Source organism: Nuphar pumila, chromosome 5, assembly GCF_984573655.1.
Source record: "Nuphar pumila chromosome 5, dmNupPumi1.hap1.1, whole genome shotgun sequence".
Classification (NCBI taxonomy): Eukaryota; Viridiplantae; Streptophyta; class Magnoliopsida; order Nymphaeales; family Nymphaeaceae; genus Nuphar; species Nuphar pumila.
The window spans coordinates 97712811-97737241 of NC_143253.1; the positions used below are offsets into that span (position 1 = coordinate 97712811).

Genomic DNA, 24431 nt, shown 5'->3' on the forward strand with positions numbered 1-24431 from the left:
AAGAATGCATAAGCCCATCCCTGCCTCTATCACCATTTCATGTCCTCTATCCTCTGTCTAAACCGGGTGAGGAGGGGAGGGGCCCCGTTTCCCCCCGGTCCATTGCCATCCCTAAAGAACGAGGTCGGACCATCGAAGGGTATTTTAATTATTTGATTAATGAGGATCGGGGATGGGGCGGGGCAGAAGAACGTGTAAGTCCATCACCGCCTCCGTCCCTGCACGGATTTTTATTTTAACCTTCATCTCTGCCTTCATCCCCGTTTCATGTCCTCCATCTCCGGTTCAAACGGGGAGGGGGCCGTTTCCCCCGGTCCACTGCCATCTCTATATACATTATTCATTTAGTGAAGATGGGCATTTAAATAGCTGAAATCAAACAGGATCCTTTGACTATTCAAAAATCAATGGTTAATAAAATAGAAAATTTTGTGACTTGAAAAATCATATTTTCATAAAAAATGCCATCTAAGGGTTGATTTTTATTAAATCAACCATGCTGAATCGGTCTAAGGATCATATTTTTTGTTTAGACAGAGAAAGCTGGGGTTACAGTACAACCATATACCATTGGGATTCGAACTTTGCAACTTCCAACAAGGTCACTAACTGCTCCTGCCAGACAAGCGGAGCCCCCCCCCCCCCCCCCCCGGTTGGTGGTTTAAAAGATCATACTGATCAAAACAACCTGTATCATAATCTTTAAAAGGGTAAAAAGATGGGGGATGACAGAGACGATTAGTGGAACCAAAGTCTAATATGGTTGGCTGCCTCAGAATATATGCAAATCTTTTTATTCTGTCTCACCAAGGAAAAGCAACCAAAAATGTGAGATGCGCTTGTAGTCCACTTTATTCCTGCGAAATCTCAACCCTTGATGCATTGAGTCCTCTCTCTCTCTCGTTCTCATTTTTGTGAGAGTGGTCGTCACCCACAGCGGTCGATTCCCCTCTTTAACTAGATTCCGGTATCCCCATCATCTCTTACACCCCATTGGAGTTCCACCAGATCTTTATTTTCAGGGGAGGAGACGAAAGAGTACCACCCATGACGATCGGTTCTGGAGGATCAGGCGTTGTGGGTATGTGTTTTAGTCATGATTTTGTGAGGAAACTTTGGATTTCGTGAGATGGGTGTCCTTTTTCTCTGATCCTCCATGAATGGGTTTGTGGTTTTATGGATGAGTTGCTTGGAATAGTTGCATATTTGTTGAATTTCAAGGTTTTTCTTGAGTTGGTTGAGTGTTTGGTCCTGTATCTGTATTTTTTTTCATGGGTCTCTGACGTTGTAAAATTAATGGTGGATTGGCTTGATATCTATCTGTAGTTTTTTAGTTCCTGTGGTTTGCTAAAATTGTGAACTTGTTTCTGTTCTCTGGTTCTTCCTTTACAACTCATTTAATCTTACCGAGTAGAGTGAAAACTGCAGAGAAATTAGAGGGCAAAAATCGTGTTTGAGCTTTTGTAACATGAACTGACATCGTTCGCATAGTATAGTGTTACTGATAAGAACTTGTAACCGGGTAGAACTATACCAATTTTTGTTTTGCCCACTAGGGCTCCGGTCATCTGGTAGGAGCGACTTGTGAATGTTACCAAGTTGACGGGACGTCACAAGTTCGAAACCCACTGGTGGCGTCCCTTGTAGCAAGGTCGAAGCTGGGTGCAGTCCCCGTGGCCACGGGGGACCTCAAGGGTTTTACCAACTGGAGGCCAGCCAATGTGCGTTAGCTGTTGAGGGTTTTTTTTCCCTTGGATTAACAAAAAAAACCATTTTTTTGTTTCAGGTAGAAAAGTTTAGCTAAATGCTGAAAGCAATCAATATGCTGGTGTCCACTTTTTTTCTTTTTTACTAAACCAAGGGAAAAAAACCCTCATCACCTACTGCACATTGGCAGGCCTCCCGTTGGTAAAACCCTTGAGGTGTCCCCTTCCAATCGAAGAGTACACCCAGCTTCGACCTTGTGGCAAGGGATGCCTCCCTTGAGTTTCAAACTGTGGTCGTCCGATGTCAGGTGACAAACCATGGTCTCCCCTAGCCAGGAAGGCGGAGCCCATGTGGGCGATGTGCCTTATTTTTATTCTTTTCTTTTTCGTAGTATTTCTTTACATTATACAATGGGTCTTCTGTAAATTTAATCCTAGAGTATGTAGTGTGTACTAATTCGAAAGCTATGCCACATAGACACGGCTGTTTGGCAGCCATGTCAACACAGCTCGACACGGGTGCTGGTACCGGACACAACACGTGTACATGCTAGTTCGGGTCAGGTCGGGTCCAACCTTGACCCAACCCAACATTTTTTTTTTGGTTTCTAGAGCAAAAGTAGAAGAAAAAAAGAAAAACGGGAAAGAAGAAGAAGAAAGCTAAGAAAAAAAAAGGAGAGAGAGAGAGAGAGAGAGAGAGCACTGGTCTCCTTGTAATGAAACAACAAGTGCACTATAACAATGCGGCTACAAATGTGCACACACAAATACAATGCCACTTATGGGCCAAATACACCAAAGCCACAAAAGGCCAAATACGTAAACCTCTCCAAAGAGAGGAAGAACACCAAGTATAAAAAATAGATATTATTTCAAATATGCTTAAGAAAGCATAGTGCAAAGGAGAGGCTAACAACCCCTTTTATACACACAAGAGGATTCATTGGTGAGCTCCCAATATAGATGTTTGGAGCTCCCCAACGGTCACATTTGTGATCGTTGGAGAGCCCCAACAGCTCTATGGTCATATTGACCATAGAGTCCTAACTATTTGGGGAATTTATAAATATAAATAAAAAATAAACCCCAAAACTGACGATCCCTATTACATGTTCAAAATGAACAAAATACCCCTGGTCAAATACCCAAATTACAAAACCTGATATATATATATATATACACACACACAATACATTTTAACATCCCCCTCAAACTTACGGTGTGATCATCGAAAGTTTGTCAAGAAGAAAATGAAATCGAGGTGACGGAAGTGCTTTGGTGAAAAAGTCTGCTAGTTGATACTCAGAAGTGACATGGTAGGGTGATGGTCAACCTCAGGAATTCTTCACTCATATAGTGGCAATCTATTTCTATATGTTTGGTTCTTTTATGAAATGTATGGCTGTTAGCTAGTATATTGCACTCTTATTATCACAACACAGTTTGGAGGGTGTATGAAGATGAACGCTTATGTCATTAAGTAATCTTCGTAACCAAACGATCTCTGATGTTGTAATGGTCATTACACGATACTCAACCAGTGGATGATAATGATACTTTCTGTTGTTAGAATCACCTCAAAAAACACAAAAGCCAACAGTTGAGCGTCGATCATATGGATCTCCTCTTTAATCTGAGTCAGAATAAGCAATCAACTCAAGAGAGGAAGAGAAAGATAACAAAAGACCTCTAGAAGTAGTGGTTTGTAAATATCTAACAATTCTCATTACAACACTCATGTGAACTGTAATGGGAAAATGTTAGAATTGGTTAGCAATATGAACTGCATTTGCAATATCACGCCTAGTAATAGTTAAATAAGTCAAGGTATCAATCATTTGGCGATACAGAGTTGGATCATCCAAAGATGTCCCATCATCAATCTTCATCTTGGCATTAATAACTTTAGGTGTGTCCACCATTTTTTTTCCAGTAATGTCTGACATGTCAATGATATCATTAACAAACTTGGTTTAAGAAAGCAAATATCCCCTAAGAGAGTAGACAACCTCAATTCCTAGAAAAAATCTGAGAAATCCAAGATCAGTTATTTTAAAATATTTTTTAAGAATGCATTTAATATACTTTACTCCCTGTTTGTCTTCACCAGTAATGATTATATCATCAACATAAAGAATAAGAATAACAATCCCTACATCAGATTTCTTAGTAAACATGACAATATCAGTGTAACAAGATTTAAAACCAAGCTTACACATAACATAACTGAAATGGTCATACCAGGCTTTGGGTGTTTGTTTCAAACCATAAACAACCTTTCTCAATCGAAGCACCTTAACAGAAGGGACTTCATATCTAGGAGGTGAACCCATATAAACTTCTTTTAAATTCTCATTTAAAAATGCATTTTTTACATCTATTTGGTAGATAGGCCAACTTTTGACAACAACAACAATAAAAGTCCTCACTGAAGTCATCCTAACTACTTGTGCAAATGTCTCATCATATTCTATATCGTATTCTTGTGCATACCCTTTAGCAACTAACCTGATATTGTTTCTTTGTAGGATCTCATCACTCTTAGTTTTGACTTTAAACACTCATCTACAACCTATAGTTTTCTTACATTTAAGCAAGTCAAATATTTCCTAAGTCATGGATTTTCGAGTGCCCCTAATTCTTCATTTATAACTTTTATCCATTCGGGATATTTTTTTGTTTGTTTATATGTGGCAGGTTCAAAATATGATAGAATTTTAGCTAGACAAACCCTATATTGTGGTGAAAAGGATTCATATGAAACAAATCTATCAGGAGGTCTAGAAGTCCTATTTGATCTTCTGACTATTGATTTTCTAAGGTGGAGTATCTTTTTAAAGCATTTGGTTGACTATCATTTTCATGTATTCTATATTGAATTACCCTAGGTCCTTCAGTTTCAACATTTTCACCATCCTGATTTAATTGAGGCTCTTCATCTCTATCATTGTCAAACAGAGAAACATCCCCACTTCGAGGTAATAATTCAAGCAAAAAAGAATATTCAAAGTCTTTCTTAGTCACACTTTGAAAGAAACTTTTGTTTTCCAGAAAGTAAACATTCCTGGACATATATAGTTTCTTCTTTTCGAAATCAAAATATCTAAACCCTTTTGAGTCTTCCCATATCCAAAGAAAGCACACAATATGACTTTAAGAGAGTTGACCATTTTTGTTAGTGAAAACAAAGTGCTTACATACAAAAGGTCTTAGTCTAAGATAAGTAGGAGAGATTTTAAAAAGTTTTTCATAAAGAGAAATGTTTTGAAGCTTAGATGACAGAAGTCTGTTGATAAGATATACAATCGCCAAACAGGCTTCGACCAAAAAATGTTTTGGAACATCTTTTGAAATTAAAAGAGTTCTAGTAGTTTCAATTATGTGCCTATGTTTTCTCTTAGCTAATCCATTTGTTGAGGAGTATAAGCACATGATCTTTGGTGAATAATTCTATTATTTTTAAAATAAGTTTTGAAAACATTTGACATAAATTTTCCCTCAGAGTCGGAGCGGAAGATAGAAATTTTGGTCCTAAATTGATTTTTGATAAGGTTATGATATTTTTTAAAGTTATCAAAAACCTCATTTTTGTGCCTAAGTATTTTCATGAGAATCTTGTATAATCATCAACAAATATCACATAATAAGAGAAATTACCTTTAGATAAAATGGGAGAAGGTCCCCATACATCAGTGCACTAATTCAAATGGTTTAGAAGAGAAAAAGGTTCTTTTCGAAAATGAAAGTGCTTTCATTTTGCCAAAAACACAATCCTGACAATAAAAATTTTTATTACAAAATTTGTTCAAATGGGGGTACATGAGATAATTTTGATAAACTAGGATGTCCCAATCTTTGATGCCATAAAGTTAAGTTTACTTTTTTGAAAACAACAACAAAAAAAAACAAAAATTGCTTTTTGAAAGAAGACGATCCATGTAGTAAGGGTCTCATTCTCTATGTCCTTCCTCAATATGCTTCCCAGACTGGAGATCATGCACAAAACACTCTTTGGACGAGAAGGATACACTACACCCATAGTCGATAATTTGTAAAATAGAAAAAATATTTAAATTTAGTTTTGAGACAAGTCTAACTTTTGGAATAAAGAATTTTGAAGTACTTTGAAAATTTTCAGTGCCTTTTATGCTAAGAGAGGATCTATTGACGATAAAAACATTACTTTGTGTTGAATTAATGTAGCACTCAGAAAGTAAGTCATATAAAATGAGGCTCTAGAATCCAAAAGCCAAGAAACCTTACCGGGAGGTGAGGATGTAGATACTGCGACACCGGAAAGAGAGGAAGAAGAGTTCTTGATTAGTGGATGAAGGGCCTCCATGATTTGAGAGAACATGGTTCCTATAGATTTTGAATCTTCATTGGTCTCACTTCTTTCTTCATGAGACACTCCCATGAATGCTACCTTTTTGTCTTCTGTTCCTTTAAATTTGGGTTAATATGGCCCGGTTCTTCATAATTGTGACAAGTCAATATAGTTTTTTTCTTGTTGTCATCATAACTAGGCTTTTTATAGTAAGGTTTTAAAAAATGTGGTGGTTTATAAACATTTGTATTGGCACCCGGTCTTAAGACGGCCAATACATTATCCTTTGTCTCCTTAGAATCGAACATAGATCTTAATCTTGTCTCCTCCGTACATACTTGAGCCAAGACTTCATGTAAGGGAAGAGGTTTTTCCCTATGAATAATATTCACCCGAACTTGTTCAAATTCGGGTCTGAAGACCTTTAAAGAATTGAAACAATTGTTCCTTATGTTTGTATTTCTTCCATTCTTGAGCATCATTAGGAGTTTTGGCTAATTGATTCCAAATCGTCTTGAGGGTACAATAGTATTCCCTCACGGTTTTGTCTCCTTGTTTGCAATTATGTATTTTATCCTTCAGATCCTACTTATGAGCCACATCTTTTTGGGTATATGTTTGTTTAACATATTCCCAAGCCTCATCGGCTCTTTCAAATTCAAGTATGTCGTAACATGGTTCCTCAAGCATACTACTCTTGAAGAGAGAGAGTACTTTGGCATGACCTACTTCCCACTCTTTATAGCCTTTTCTCTATCAATTCCCTTAAGATTCTCTTTCTTGGATTCACCATTTTCTCCAATAACTATTTTTGTGAGAATTGTTTGTGGTTCTAATGCGGAACCACTAACAAATTGCTATATATCTTTTCTCATAAGAATTCTCTTAACCGCTGCCATCCACATATTGTAGTTTTTCCCATCAAATTTGATAGGAACAACTGTTACAACTTCTCTATCGGCCATAGTAGAGAAGAAGAAGAGAAAAAGTGGTAAGAGAGAGAGAGAGAGAGAGAGAGAGAGAGAGAGAGAGAGAGAGAGAGAGAAAAGAAGTGATGCTCCAAGTTGTACATATGTCGTAGGCTTCTTTGCACGTTTCGAGCTTCAAACACCTCCTTTCAACACCTTTTTTTTTAGTCCACACGCCTTCAACAACTTCTAGCCCTAATACCATGTAATGAAACAAGTGCATTATAACAATGCCTCAAAGAGTCTACAAATGTGCACACACAAATACAAATGCCACTTATGGGCCCACAAAAAGCCAAATACATAAACCTCTCAAAAGAGAGGAAGAACACCAAGTATAAAAAATAGATATTATTTCAAATATGCTTAAGAAAACATAGTGCAAAGGAGAGGCTAACAGCCCCTTCTATATGTTAAATTATATGTAAAATATAGTTAGAATAGGATTAGTCTAGTTAGAATTAGTTTAGTTAGGTTTTTTACTTTTTCTTCTTTTTTCCTTTTCTTTTTGGACTGTATTTGGGCTTTTTGACTAAGTCAAACATTGACTAGTCAAAAAGCAAAAGAGTCGTTGGACTCCCAACAACTCCTTCTCCTCTCATCCAATGTGTATAAATTGTTAAAATGCATGTATCTATATATATATGTATGTATTTATTCAAATACACCATAATACCTGATAGGGGTATTATGGTCATTTCACAAGTACCCAATAGGGGTACTTGTTTTTCTTCTTTTTTATTTTTCTGTATTTATTTTATTTTTTATTTTTTTATTTTTTAAGCAACTTAAAAGGGGTCCACCATGGAATTGTTGGGGGCTCCCAACGACTCGATGGGAGTCCCCTTTTGGCGCACCTTTTGAAGCCCTTGTGGCCTCCCTTCCTCTCTTCTTCTTGTACAAATAAGGGTGAACCCCTTTGCAATATATATTCTTGAGAGCTCTCTCTCTCTCTCTTCAATAAAGAGTTTTTTATATTTTGTGTTGTGTATGTATTGCTCCTTTGCAATATGTATTCAAATACACCATAATACCCGATAGGGGTACTTGTATAAATAGGGGTGAACCCATCTCAGAATACATGGAATGTTGGTTTAGTAAGCAACGAAGTAGTGATGGGAGTGTAGTGAAGCTTGGTGAGCAAGAAATACCGGTGGATGATTGTTTCAAATATTTGGGATCTATCGTTCAAAAGTATGGAGAAATTGATGGAGATGTAAATCATAGGATAAAGGTTGGGTGGATGAAATGGAAGAGTGCAACTGGAGTGTTGTGCGATCGTAGAATGCCATTGCGGTTGAAGGGAAAGTTTTATAGGACGACTATGCTTTACTATATGGTACAGAATGTTGGGCTGCCAAGAGATAGCATATTCAAAAAATGAGTGTAGCTGAGATGCGTATGCTGAGATGGATGTGTGGAAATACAATAAAAGATAAGATTCGGAACGAGGAGATACGTAAGAAGGTAGGCGTTGCACCCATTGAAAATAAGATGAGAGAGAATCGTTTACGGTGGTTTGGACATATTCGGCGAAGGCTTAATGATGCTCCAGTTAGAAGGATGGAGAAATGGGAAAATATATTAGTTAAAAGAGGTCGGGGTAGGCCTAGGAAGACATGGATGGAGGTGATAGGAAAAGATATGAATGCTTTGAACCTCACCGAGGACATGGCATTAGATAGAAATGATTAGAGGAGAAGGATTCATGTGGAAGACCCAGAATGATTTTCTTTTTTGGTTCATATCGCCGAGCTCAATTGTTTTGGGATGAAGGCGTTGTTGTTGTTGTATGTATCAAGGTTTTAAAACCCGTGACTCGGAACTCGACTCGTTCTTTATTGACTCGTGACTCGGCGGGTCAACTCGGTGACTCAGACCGGGTTTTGTTAACTTTTGATTTTAAAAGAAAAACAATATATAATTTGTCTGAAACCATGTTTTTGAGTAAACATAGTCTCCAAATGTCTGTAAGAATATAAAAACAACTGCAAAGAGCTATAGAGGTTTGCTTGAATAATTGAATTTGATATCTATACAAGCACTTTGACTAATTCATGACTTGAATTAGAGGATTTGGTCACCATGAGTTCAGTCTGCTACTACCTAAGGTTCCTAAAATGGCCAATCATATATGCTAGCTTGTTTTAAAAGTTTTAATTCCCTCTCTAACAAATCCATAAATGTAAAACAGGGATATATGTGCATATTGAAAGTTTCCAGAATGCCCAATATCAACATAAATAAGCAATTTTCTCTCATGTATAAAACTATGCAGGAAATATATTAATGGCACAACTATAAAATGATTACTAATATTTGAATATGTGCAATGCTTGTTCACATAACAAATGGATGATGAAACCTAAATGTGACTTCCCATAGGCACAGTTGACCCGCCATATATAGTGAGAATCATTTCTTTAAAATATTTTGCTAGAATAAGTTGATAACACAGGGTGAACAGTAGTTCGAACAACATGGCGATTTTATTCTATGGATTTAAATGCTTTTTTATCTTTAAATGCATTTTATTTTTTTTTATACAAAATCTGGGGGTAACCCTTGTTAAAATATATGTACTTATATATTTCGAAACTGTAATTTGAAACTCAAAAAACAAATTTCAAACATCCCAAAACTCGCCCGAGTCAGGTCGAGTCAGGCCGAGTCAAGCCCGAGTTTTGGCAAACCGAGTTTGCCTTGCCGGGTTGACTCGCTGGAGGGGCGAGCCGAGCCGAGTCAACGAGTTGACTCGGCGAGTTTTAAAACACTGGTATGTATTGTCCCTTTGTGGACTTGGCTATTGTTTGTTCATTGTAGGACATTGTAAGTGCTTATAGCACTCTTTGTATTTTCGCATATCTCATTACATGGTATCAGAGCCATCCGATTCTTTCAAGGTGAAATCTTGTCTCTCTCTCTCTCCACTTCTTTTACAATATTCTCTTATTGAAGCAATGGAGACCAAGAGCGACCTATCATTCAAGCTCAATGGAAAAAATTACATGATGTGGGCATCTGTAATGGAAAATAATCTCAAAGGAAAGAAGCTTTGGGGTTATGTAATGGGGATCGTTCCGAAACCTCAACTTAAGCTCACAAAGATGGAATGATGTTAAGAAAAAGCTCTTGAGGGAGATGCTCGCCTCAAAGCAATAGAAGACCATCAACGTCAAGTGGAAGATTGGGAAAACAACCATGCAAAAATCCTAGCATGGTTTATGAATAATGTTGAACTTAAGGTATGTGCAAATATTGCAAAATTTCGCCGAGCCAATGAAGCTTGGTTTTTTATAAACGGTATGTATACCCAAAAAGATCTTGCAAGAGCCTATTTCTTGCAAGAGAAAGTTAGAATTACAAAACAAGGGGATATGAGCATCCAAGATTACTATAGTGCTCTAAACCCTTTGTGGGATGAATTTGCTCTTTTAGAGCCTAAATGGGTGGCTATGGAGGATGTTCAGCTTAGACAAAACCAAATGAAACAAGATAGATTGTTTCAATTTTTATTTGGGCTTCATCCTGAATTTGAACAAGTGAAATCCTCACTCCTTCATAGATCTGCTCTTCCTCTATTAGAGGATGCCATTGCCGAAATTACTCAAGAAGAGACTCGGCATGACATGAGTAAAAGCGTGGATTATGTTCTTGCCGTATCTAAACCCAGCAATCATGTTAAAACCTACAAGCTACCTCATTTTGGGTAACAAGGGAATAGTGGAAGGAAGATGATTATATGTCATCATTGTTATGAGCCGTGACATATCAAACCCGCATGCCCAAAATCAAATGAAACCTTCAAGCCTAAGGTAGCTTTCGTTGAGGAATCCTCCACTAAAGAAGATGAAGGCAAAAACGGGGATCTCAAAGACACTCTTGGTCAAATATCCTTGGCTCTCCAACAAATCCTAAAGGCTAGTTCCTCCACCTCCGGTGCTGCCATTGCCTCTTCATCTCCTCCCGGTACATATTCTTGGATTTTAGATTCCAGAGCATCTTTTCAAATGACTCCCCGTGAAAATGCTTTAAACAACGTATGCACCAATTCAAAAACATCTTGTGTTTCTACGGCCGATGGAACCTTTCTCAAAATAAATGGCATTGGAACTCTAGATCCTAAAAATCTTCAAAACTTTTTTGTTCCAAAAGTAAAAATAGTTCCTAAACTAAATCTCAACTTTTTTTCCGTTTCCCAAATTGCCGACCATGGATGTGAAATATCTTTCTCATCTTAAGGGTGCTTTGTGCAGGATCTCCAGTCCGAGAAGCGGATTGGACAAGGCCATAGAAAGAGAGATCTTTACTACATGAATCACTTGATACTCCCTTAAAAAATTTTTTGTACTTATGTCCAAGATAAAAATATTGAAACTTGTCATAAAAGACTTGGACATCCAAGTTATTCTAAAATGTATATTTTTTCTTTTGGAAACAAGTTTTATAAAGAAAAAGTTATCAATTGCAAAGATTGTATTTTTGGAAAGATGAAGTCTACTCCATTTCCTACAAGAACCTTTATTTCAACTAGACATTTTGAATTTGTGCATTACGATGTATGGGGACCATCACCGGTTCTATCTAAAGGTTACCATTCATATTATGTAACCTTTATTGATGATTATACTAGATATGCATGGATTTATTTTCTTAACCTTGAATCAGAAGTTTTTACCTTTTTTAAAGAATTTTGTGCAAAAATTAAAAATCAATTTCAAAGTCACATATCCATTCTTAGATCCGACTTCGGAGGAGAATACTTATCAAATGAATTTCAAACATATTTAAAATAATATGACATTTGTCATCAAAGATCATGCCTAAGAACTCCACAACAAAACGGTCTAACGGAAAGAAAACATAGACATATCCTAGAAACCATAAGATCATTACTTATCTCTAAAAATATTCTTAAAATTTTTTGGGCCGAAGCCGTGTTAACCTCCACCTACTTAATCAATCGAATGCCGTCCTCAAAATTAAATAATATCTCTCCTTATGAAAAACTTTTTAAAATCTTACCCGATTACAATTGTCTTCGTATTTTTGGATGTAAATGCTTTGTTCTTTTACATAAAAGAGATAAACTATCACCAAAAACAATTGAATGTGTATTTTTGGGATATGGTGAAAATCAAAAGGGCTATAGATGTTTTGATTATAAAAATAATAAGTTCTATGTCTCAAAAGATGTGACATTCTTAGAAAATAAGAACGGATTTGAAATCTTAGACAAACAAAATGAAATTGAATATATGTTTTTAAATGATCTTTTAGAAGATACAAATGATGAATCTTCAAGTCATTCGGAAATAATAAAAAACACACATAATAGTGAAGACACACATAATATTCAAATATCACCAATTTATGGTGACAATCTACATGTTTATACCCAGCGTGAGCAAGAAAAACCTATTAGTGCTTTAGAAAAATTCTTGCGGCTTAATGAACCTCTAGAAGAAACTTCCCTTAGGTGCTCCTCTAGAGAATCAATTCCACCTAATAGGTTTGTTTCATATAAATCTCTCTCACCAAATTATAGAGTTTGTCTAATAGCCTTACATTCATATTATGAGCCTTCTCATTATAATTAAGCAAAAAATATATTACATTGGATTGAAGCAATGAGGGTAGAATTAGATGCCTTAAAGAAGGCTAAAACTTGAGAATTGGTTCAACTTCCTCCAAATAAGAAAGCTATTGGTTGCCGTTGGGTTTACAAAGTAAAGACAAAAAGTGATTGTTCCTTAGAACGATATAAAGCAAGATTAGTAGCTAAGGGGTGCTCACAAGAATATGACATTGATTATGAGGAGACCTTTGCTCCTGTTGCTCGAATGACTAGTGTTTGAACTTTAATTGTTGTGGCATCATCTAAGAAATGACCTATATTTCAACTAGATGTTAAAAATGCCTTTCTTAATGGTCAACTAAATAAAAAAGTATATATGGACCCTCCACCAGGAATTAAGCTTGAAAAAGGTTAAACTCTTAAATTATTAAAAGCTTTATATGGTCTCAAACAAGCCCCTAAGGCTTGGTATGATAGATTTAGTGCTATCATGATTAAGTTAGGATTTCGTTCTTGTTATACTGACACTGCTCTCTTTGTTAAAAGTGCAGGTAATAGTATTGTTATTCTTTTACTTTATGTTGATGATATGATCATCAAAGGCAATGATGAAAGTGGTATTATTGATGTTAAAAATATGTTAAAAGATAACTTTGATATGTCTGATTTGGTTTCTCAGATATTTTCTTGGCATTGAAGTTGAATACTCTCCTCGAGGGTATATATTATCACAGATGAAGCTTGCTACAGATATATGTTTCAAATCTGGAATTTCTGATGAAAAAAAGGTGGAGACTCCAAAGGTTATCAACGCTAAACTACGGTTGGAGGATGGGGTTCTTCTGAATGATCCTACACCCTACAGACAATTCATTGGATCTCTCACCTATCTGACCATCACCAGGCTAGACGTCGCTCACGTTGTTTACTCTGCCAGCCAATTCCAGCATGCTCCTACAACTGTGCATATGAGTGCTGTGCTTCGGATTATTCGTTATATAAAAAACACTATAACTAAAGGGCTATTTCTATCCTCACTCTTTTCATTAAATTTGATTGCCTATACTGATGCTGACTGGGGAGGAAACCCAAATGATAGAATCTCAATGACTGGTTTCTGTATCTTTTTAGGAGTTTCGCTAATTGCTTGGAGATGCAAGAAACAACAGAAAGTCTCTTTATCATCTACCGAGGCTGAATACAGGGCTATGACAACTACTACAATGGAACTTGTGTGGTTTCGAAGTCTTCTTCAAGATATGAGAGTTGAAATTTCCGGTGCTTCGAAGCTTTGCTATGACAACAAAAGTGCCATCTACATTGTCAGCAATCACACCTTCTATTAGCGGACCAAACATATAGAGGTGGACTGTCACTATGTTCGTGATGAGTATCTTCGTGGGACAGTTACACTGCCATATGTCACATCCGAATATCAGCTTGCAGACTTTTTTACTAAAGCACTTCCTGCTCCTCGCTTCTTGTTTCTCCTTGGCAAACTTTCGGTTATCTCCCTGTAAAGTTTGAGGGAGTGTTAAAATATATATATATATATATATATATATATATATATATATATATTCAAATACACCACAATACCTGATAGGGGTATTATGGTCATTTCACAATTACCCGATAGGGGTACTTGTTTTTCTTCTTTTTTATTTTTCTGTATTTATTTTATTTTTTAAGCCACATAAAAGGGGCCCACCATAGAATCGTTAGGGCCCACCCTTGTGGCCTCCCTTCCTCTCTTCTTCTTCTTGTATAAATAGGGGTGAACCCCTTTGTAATATGTATTCTTGAGAGCTCTCTCTCTCTTTTCAATAAAAAGTTTTTATATTTTGTGTTGTGTATGTATTGTCCCTTTGTGGACTTGGCTATTGTTTGTTCATTGTAGGACATTGTAAATGCTTATAGTACTCTTTGTATTTCTGCATATCTCATTACATAAATAAGGGGCAAAAGTCCCAAATAAAGTAAGAGATTTCAAGGGTGTTTTACCCTCTTAATACTTATATTTTTCTTCGCTTTTTGCATACCCTTTTTCGGGTATTGTTGTATGAACTCTTGTGGTTCTTGTGAGTGTGGATCTTTGATATTTTGGTTGAAGCTATTTGAAGCTTCGTTCAGTGTTATTAAATGGCCCATCTTTTTACATGGTATCAAAGCCCATTTGTGATCAAGCAACTCTTATCGGTGCATCGAGAAGCGTGCCATTCAAAGGTTGAAAAGAAAAGTGATATTCTTTTGTGTATGTGAAGTTGTGTTCTTGCAAAAGCTTGGAGGAGCTCTCGTACTCACTATTCGTGGTGGTCTTCTTCTCTCTTCTCTTTACTGTTTCAAACCTTGTAAAATAGATGATAATGATGATGTCACCATTAAACCTATTAAACTTAACAACATAAACTATGTTACATGAAATTCAATTATGAAGCACCTTATATGGAGAAAGGGGTTGTGGAGATTAGTAGACAGGACTGATTTGGAACCTAAGCTAATCCTTACAAAAGTTGAAGGAGAGAAGGAAATACCTCTTACGGAGGTTGAAAAAACCAAAGTCATTACCACTTATGAGAAAAAGTGGAAAGAATGGAGAATGAGACACGCCAAGATTATGTCTTGGCTTATAAGTAGCGTTGACATCAAGAAATGTTTAAATCTTGCAAAGTTTGAACATGTCAATGATGCTTGGGACTATCTTAAAAGAATGTATTCTCTTAAAGATATTGCTCATATATGCAATTTACAAAATTAAGTTCGAAATATGGTTCAAGGGGACAAAACTATTAGAGAATACTACAATAGTTTATCCGAATTATGGGAAGAGTTAGCTCTTCTTAAACCAAAGTGGAATTGTCCACAAGACATAGAACTCCGCCAAAATCAAATTAATGCGGAGCACTTTTTTCAATTTATTAATGGACTAAGATCGGAATTTGAATCCACCAAGTTCATTCTTTTTCATCGAGGGAAGGTTCCCTCAATAGAAGACACAATAGAGGAGTTGAGCATGGAGGAGAATAGGCTCAAGAATAGAATCATCAAGAGTGATGATGACTCGGTCTTAGCCGTATCTAGACCGAAAAATCATGTTCGTACATACAAACCTCCAAATTATGGGAGGACAAATGATGAGAGAAATGGAAATGAGTTTGAAAAAAAGAAAGTAATTTGTTACTATTGTCGAAAACTGGGACATGTAAAAACCTATTGTCCAAAATTAAAGAAACCATATGAAAAGAAGGTTGCCTCTATTGGACCTTCTCAAGAATCAAATGAACAATCCATCAGAAGCATGTCCTTAACTCAATTGGTGGAAGCTCTGCAACCTCTGCTCAAATAAGCACTTTCATCCATTGGAGCCGCCGTATCTTCCGTGGGCATCTCCAATCTTGGTAAATTCCTTTGGCTCCTTGATTCAGGTGCTTCATTTCACATGACACCAAACATCGATATGTTATCTAAATGTTATAGCTCAAATGGATCAAATGTTTTTACTGTTGATGAGACATCTCTTGAAATCGAGGGAGTAGAAAATTTTGAAAAGGTTTTTAAAACTCAAAAGGATTTTATATTCCACAAGTTAGATATATCCCTAAGCTCAACCTAAATCTTTTATCTCTCTCACAATTGTCTGACCATGGATGTAATATTTTCTTCTCCTCTCGTGGATGTCGAGTGTAGGATCACCAGTCAGGGAAGCTGATTGGGGAAGGCTATAGAGAAGGAGGCTTGTACTACATGAATTTTTTGAAAATACCTAAGAAGACATTGTGTTGTAATGTTCAAAAGGTTGACTTAGATATATGGCACAAGCGACTTGGACATCTTAGTGTATCCAAGCTCCAGTTTTTTTCAAAGATGATTTTTTTTGTAATTTTGAAACCATTATATGTGAAAAATGTATTCTTGAAAAAATGAAAAGATTACCTTTTCATTTTTGAACTTGTCTCTTCGCGACCATTTGAGTTAATACATTCGGATGTATGAGGACCTACACCTGTTATATCAAAAGGAGGTTTTATATATTATGTAATCTTCGTAGATGATTTTACAAGACATACTTGGATTTATTTTCTTAAACATAAATTCGAAGTTTTCTTACATTTTTAAATATTTCATAATATGGTTAAAAATCAATTTAAAAATGATATCTCAATTTTTTGCACTGATTCAGGGGGAGAGTTTTTATCAAAAGAATTTAAAGATTATTTGAACATACACGATATTATACATCAAAACAATGACAACAGAACTTAAAGCCCTAGAAAAAGCAAACACTTGACTATTCAAAATATTTCACCAGGCAAAAAACCTATAGGGTGTCGATGGGTATACAAAGTCAAAACAAAGAGTGATGGTACTCTTGAGCGGTTTAAAGCATGATTAGTTGCCAAAGGCTATTCCCAAGAATATGGAATAGACCATGACTGTCAGTTGAGGAAGCGGGAGCGGGAAGCGATATGGGAAGCAGAAGTGTGAAGCGCGACACTTTCAAAATTTTAGGAAGCGGGAAGCATGGGACGACTTAGGAGCGAATCAAGAATCATCTCGGAAGCGACCTGGAAGCGAGGGGGAAGTGAAAAAAGAGAAAAAAAAATCAAAATCAAAATAAAAATAAAAATAAAAATAAAAATAAAAATATTGGTCTCAAATTAAATATTAATGCACAAGTTGATATTTTAACCAAAATATTTGTACAAAGGATTTAAAATTTAGCGAGCTGGTTATGGTGAGCAAATATCAAAAGAATAACGGCAATGTGTACTCTCAATACACCAATCCACTGGCCATATTCACCTTTCTGATACTTCCTCCAACCAACTTGCCTAAACATAAATTACAACATTTGGACCCATTTTTTCTTTTCCAAATAACTGAGCATGTGAGTAAGTCCTTATCAAATCATTTACTGATGTTTGTTATTAATGAACTCTAGGTGAATTGACCCTCCATCTTCTCTGCCCCACAAAATATTGATTAGTTCCAATTTCTTTTTCTATGCTAACCATATTATAGAAATCAGTAAACTTCTATCATCTCAATCTATCAAGGATCTCCCCATTGGAAAGTAAATGTCATATCTAAGTAATTGCAGCTGGAAACATTGCTTTGGTGGTATTCTTCCACAATAATAGGCAAGCTAGTCATACTTTTTATAAATTGGTTCTAGGTGTATCACAAAATCTTCTTTCATCCTTTGTGCCAATGAATTATTCATCCACCCAATAATCAAAGACTAAGAGAGGTAATGGGTTAGGAAATGAGACAAAAGCCACTGACTAAAAAAAGTGACATTATGGAAATTAAGATGTACAACCCCATATTGAAATCAATATGTCTGAATCTAGAACTCAAAGAAAAATATATGAAACTTGCGCTCAGATGATTGGAATGGTTAGCATTCCTTTGAGTAATCATGTGAAAACAAGAAGATAATCATGTGAAAACTTGTAAACAAAAGAAAAAAGCGCGGGGAAGCGCGCTTCCCAAAAAAGGGAAGTGCGCTTTCCAAAAAAGGAAGTGTGCTTCCCCCCACGTTTCAGAAGCATGACATTTTGCGCTTTGGGAAAGCGTGCTTCCCCACTTACCTAGGCGTTTTCGGTAACTCTGGAATAGACTATGAAGAGACTTTTGCCCCAGTTGTTAGAATGACTACAGTAAGGATCCTAATAGCCCTTGCCTCCGTAAAGAAATAGCATATATATCAAATGGATGTCAAAAATGCATTTCTAAATGAAAGTTTAGCCGAAGAAGTATACATGGACCCACCACCTGACACCAGCATCCCTGAAGGAAAAACCTTTCGCTTAAATAAGGCTTTGTATGGACTTAAGCAAGCCTCAAAGGCTTGGTATGATAAGTTTAGTAAAGTTATGCTTGATTTTGGTTTTCAATCTTGTCTTACTAACATCGCTTTGTTTTGTTAAGAATTATGATGCAGGTATCATTATTCTTCTCCTCTATGTAGACGACATGATCATCACTGGAAGTGATAAAAGGGAGTTGACAATATTAAAAAGTTTTTCAAAACACACTTTGAAATGAGTGACTTGCGTTTTCTAAAAAAAATTCTTGGAATAAAAGTTGTTTATTCTCCTAGAGGCTATTTACTAACTCAATCTAAATTTGCTTTAGATATTGTTGACAGGTCTGGTATCTCAGATGAACGCCAGGTTGACACTCTCGAAGTTGTAAATGTAAAAATGAAGATTGATGATGGAGAACCGCTTGAAAATTCAATACCTTACGGACAACTTGTCGGAGCACTATCTTATCTCTCGATTACAAGACCTGACATCGTGCATGCCGTTCACACAACAAGGCAATTTCAGCATACTCCTACCACTGTCCATATGGGAGCAATTCTATGCATTATTAGATATATTAAAACTTTTATTTTTTGAGGACTTTTCTTGTCTGCTTCTTCCTCCTTAGATTTAACTGCTTATACTGATGCAGATTGGGGAGGTGATCCCAATGATCGATACTCAACTACTAGCGTTTGTGTATTTTTAGGTGAATCATTGATTTTGTGGAGATGCAAGAAGCAACAAAAGGTCTCTCTGTCATCAACTGAAGCTGAGTACAGAGCTATGACGACAACCACTATGGAAGTAGTCTGGCTCAGGCGACAACTTCATGACATAGGTGTTGAGAGTACAGGAGCATCACGATTATGCTGTGACAACAAAAGTTCAATTTACATTGCCAGCAACCGGACATTCCATGAATGAACTAAGCATATTAAGATGGATTGTCACTACGTATGAGAGGAATTTCTGCACGACACCATTGATCTTCCCTATGTTTTCTCAAAATATCAATTGGTAGATTTCTTTACCAAACCTCTCGCTGCTCCTCGGTTTTACTTTCTCTTAGACAAACTTTCGGTTATCCAACCGTAAGTTTGAGAGAGTGTTAAATTATATGTAAAATATAGTTAGAATAAGATTAGTCTAGTTAGACCTAGTTTAGTTAGGTTTTTTACTTTTTTTTCTTTTTTTCTTTTCTTTTTGGACTGTATTTGGGCTTTTTGACTAAGTCAAACATTGACTAGTCTAAAAGCAAGAGAGTCGTTGGACTCCCAACGGCTCTATTTAAAGTCATTGGGAGCCCAACGACTCCCTCTCCTCTCTCATTCAATGTGTATAAATAAGGGGCAAAAGCCCCCTCATAAAGTAAGAGATTTCAAGGGTGTTTTACCCTCTTAATACATATATTTTTCTTCTCTTTTGGCATACCCTTTTTCGGGTATTGTTGTATGAACTCTTGTGGTTCTTGTGAGTGTGGATCTCTGGTATTTTGGTTGAAGCTATTTGAAGCTTCGTTCGGTGTTGATTAAAGAGTTCATCTTCTTACACTATACACACAAGATGATTCATTGGGGAGCTCCCAATATAGACGTTGGGAGCTCCCCAATGTGACTGTTGGAGAGCCCCAACAGCTCTATGGTCATATTGACCATAGAGACCTAACTATTTGGGGAATTTATAAATATAAACAAAAAAAATAAACCCCAAAACTGTCGATCCCTATTACATATACAAAATGACCGAAATACCCCTTGTCAAATACCCAAATTACAAGACTTAATATATACACACACACATACAATACATTTTAACACCCCTCTTCTTCTTCTTGTTCTTCCTATCTGCTCGCCCGGCTCTTCTTCTTCTTTTTCTCGTTCTCTCTCTTGATTCGCCTCTCTCGCTCTCTCCCCTCTCTCAATTTCCCCCTCTCAATGACTGGAGAGAGAGAGAGAGAGCAAAAGGGGAAAGGTCCCTTCCCCTTTTTATAAGATTGTCTTATATATGGATCCTAATATAGTTGATCCATTAGGATCCATATATAATCCAAACCCAAACCCAAACTCTCTCTCTCTCTCTCTCTCTCTCTCTCTCTCTCTCTATATATATATATATATATATATATATATATATATATATATACAGTCAAAAGCCCTGACTAGGCACCGACTAGTCGGTCTAGGTGTAAGTAAAATGCCTAGGGTTTGCAATTCCTAGGTTGGTACCTTAAAAGGTACCAATTTTGCCGATTAGGCACTGACTAAGGCGCCTAGTCGGGGACTAAGCTGTTAAATTGTAGTTCCAAATCATTGTAATGCTCATCATATATATATATATATATATATATAAAGAGAGAGATACATATACATATATATTTCATATATATGTACATGTATCTATCTAATTATATATATAAAAATATTTATCAGTCATAGGGGTATTTTAGTCTTTTTCTCCTTTTACGCATATTCATCTTTTTGAATATGATTGTACATTTTTTACTTTTCTTTTTTCTTTTTATTTTCTTTTAATTGTGGTACTTTGTGTACCTTGGGGGGCTCACATATAGTCGTTGGGCCCCTCCAACGACTACATGTGGAGCCCCTCCAAGGCCCACAAAATCCTCTTTTGTTGCTCTATAAATAGAGCCCTTCTCTTTGTATTTGGATAAGGCTTTGGGTCAAAGTCCAAGTGATTAATAAAGTTTTCCTATTCTTTTTATGCCTTTGTGCATTTGTGAGATTTAGTGGGTTGTGCTTTTGTGCACAAGTGTTCTAAGAGTTCTTATTGTGCATGAGTGCACGTCATTATCATCAAGAATATTAAGGTCTTGATCATAGTATCTTGTTGAAGATATTTTTACATAAGCTGCCCCCGCCTAGACAAGAGGGCAGTTTAGTTATTTATTATTGTTATATCTATTTTGTTATTTTTTTGTATATATAATTATATATATGTGTGTGTGTGATTTGTTCTGTGAAATGATGAAAACATGCTTTTATATATATATATATATATATATATATATATATATGTGTGTGTGTGTGTGTGTGTGTGTTTTACTTTGCTTTTGAGATTTTTTTTGTGAAACATTGAAAGCATGCACAATTAATTTTAATTGATTATATATATATATATATATATATATATATATATATATACACACACGTGTGTGTGTGTGTTACTTTGTTTTTGATGATTTTTTTATAAAAGCCTAAATGCATATTTTGTTGATTATATTGAATATGTTATGAATAATTGAAAATATATATATCCACTAGAATTTGAGAACTGAAATATGAGAACTAGAAATATGGGCATCTCCAACAACTTTTTTTGCAAATCCAACCATGTGGATGTACTTGGCTTGATGAAGTTGTTACGAATCAACCATTGGATCGTGTATTTTCGATGAAAAAATGTGATTTTTCAATGCTTGAATATTTATGAAGATTATGAGCCATTGATTTTAAAGCCTTAAAAAATCTCGTTTATGCTTCAAAATCAGATGATTCAAGAGCCGGTTCTTATAAAACCAAGCATGTAGATCACATTCGAACGATTAGATTCAAGAGAAAATAACAAAAAATCTATGAAAATTGCGGTTCGCACATTAGTTCTCATATTCTAGTGATTATATATATATGTATATATATATATATATATATTCTGGTTATGTATATTAATATATTTTGTGAAAGCATGTGTAATTTTGTACTTGTGTGATGAAAACATCTTATTAGAAAAAGAATTAAACATATTTTTATGTATATTTTGTATACTTTTTTATATTGTAATTGGGGTACCAACTAGTCTGCCTAGTCCTCAACTGGTCTTTTTAGGTGTCGCTTTTGACTATATATATATATATATATATATATATATATATATATATATATATAGATAGATAGATAGATAGATAGATAGGTGCTAAATGAAATATGCTAAATGATACATGCTAAATGGATTTTTCTGCTCTTCCGGTGTTTTTTTCGCAGTTCCGATCCCATAAATGTGTTGGGCATGGTCGATTTATGAGGAATCCACACGTGGATCATGTGTTTTCTATGAAAAAAAGATATTTGGAGCCTTGAAAATTTATAAAGATTTTTTGAACCTTATAGAAACCCACCCATGTGTCGGAATCGAACACTTGAAGATCTGATCCCTATAAAATCAAGTACATAGATCACGTCTGTACGGTCAGAATTAAAAAATAAGATGAAAAAACCCTGAAAAAACCATTTACCACGTATCATTTAGCATATTTCATAAGTATATATATATAGCTGTGTCCCCGTACCCGCATTTTTTTTAAATTGTTGTGTCATATCCTTCGTACCCGCACCTGTACCCGCACCCGTACCCATACTTATGTGACATCATGTGACAGTTTGAAAGAAAATTTTCTTGTTTCTTGGAACTGATGATAGGCATATGGAAGTCACATGAATGATAAAAGCATAATCCCAGAAAAAGTAGCTTTCTTGTGGAATCTGGATAAGTTTACTCCAAAGGTGCATTGAGTGAGATGCAGAAATCCACGTATCCTAGAACATCAAATAAGGATATGCATGTTGTATGAATGATAAAAATGGGATCTTGAAAAGGACTGAACCTTTTGTATGGAATCTGGATAAGTGGAACCATAGAAAGGGGCAGTGAGTGAGATGAGGACCATGTGCATCCAGTGAGAAGTGAAAAATGGAATCTACATATTGTTGGCATGTCATTATCATCATTTATTATTGACCTGGGATTAAGATCATGCATATAATAATTGTATGGAAACAGTGTCCATAATCAACTGTCTTTTGACCTATTTTTTTTTTGGTTATTTATGGTGCATGTTCTAAGTCATAAAATGGCACTAGTTGCAAGATGTGCTTGTTTCTTTGCTTAAGTGTTTTCTCCAAATTTTTTGTCAACACTTGCAGTTTTCTTGCTTCTTACTGAAGTTTGCTCTGTGTAGCATGTGTGTGCAAAAAACGTTCTGACTTAAGATCATTCATGATATAAGAAGATATTGACATCACTATTGCTACTTAACTATAATTTATTCAAACCAGGACAAATGTAATGGCTGGATTGGTAGAGGCACACTATCTTGTCCTAGGGGTATCAGGTTCGAGTCGAACGGGGCTATCTATCCCTTGGCTTTCATACCAGATAAACAAAATAATACTTCGGCTAAACATAAATATTCTAGAATAATTTTTGGACTTTGTGCCATGCCTTCTACTTTTATCTTGGAGTTTCTAAGTTTATAAAAAATTAATCAAGTTGATATATTTATGACTGATTTGTTAAAAGTGAAGAAGTTACTCTCTTTTTCTCACTTAGTTAATTCTAGGTTGTGCTCCTATTTTGCTATGTGAGCCTTTTAGCTAACATGTATAAGCGTGAGCATGTGGAGAATATCTACATTTACTGACTAAATGTCTATAACACTGGGTGAATCATTAGTTTTTTCCTATGTTAATGTAATGATACTGACTTTATTCAACATGATATCTTATCCATCCACCTTTAGGTTGCATGTATGAAAAAGGTTCAATTTTTCCCCATATTTTGGCTGCACAAAGTCTGGCTTGAATGGGCAATTGGACTTTCTGAAGTACAAGCTGGAGGAAAGGCTGTTATTTTTATATTTTTCACGTTGGCACTATGTCCGTCCTTGATAAGGGTGTTTTAGCCTATATAAGCCTACTTTGTGCTATCATTGGTTTGTTCAACATCCTTTGGGATGAGAGTTTCCTCTGTGAAATGGATGCTTAGTTTCAAAAACCCAGCAGCAGTATCTATAGAGGGGAAACTTGGTTGTTGGGATTATCACAGATTTGTAGATATGGATGATATGATTGTCAGAGTTTGTATCTGCAGGGTTTTCTTTTTTCATATGCTTATACTAGCAACATGTTTTACTTTTTTCTCATATCTGCAGTTCATCATTTTCATGGCAAATTTATAGTTGCAGTATGTTCCTTCAACCTCTTTTATTCTGATTGGAAAGTCTGCACATGGACCTTCTGTTGA

General features: G+C 35.8%; 1 protein-coding gene across 1 annotated transcript in view; it reads left to right on the forward strand.

Annotated features, from left to right (window-relative positions):
• Positions 1-799: 799 nt before the first annotated feature.
• Positions 800-24431, forward strand: part of LOC149837879 (ubiquitin-conjugating enzyme E2 variant 1D-like) — a 39081-nt gene continuing 15449 nt past the window's right edge. Inside the window, exon 1 of the mRNA XM_090006248.1 lies at positions 800-1081. Within this exon, the coding sequence (XP_089862374.1) occupies positions 1048-1081 (34 nt within the window). The 5' untranslated portion in view covers positions 800-1047. The remainder of the gene's footprint in view (positions 1082-24431) is intronic.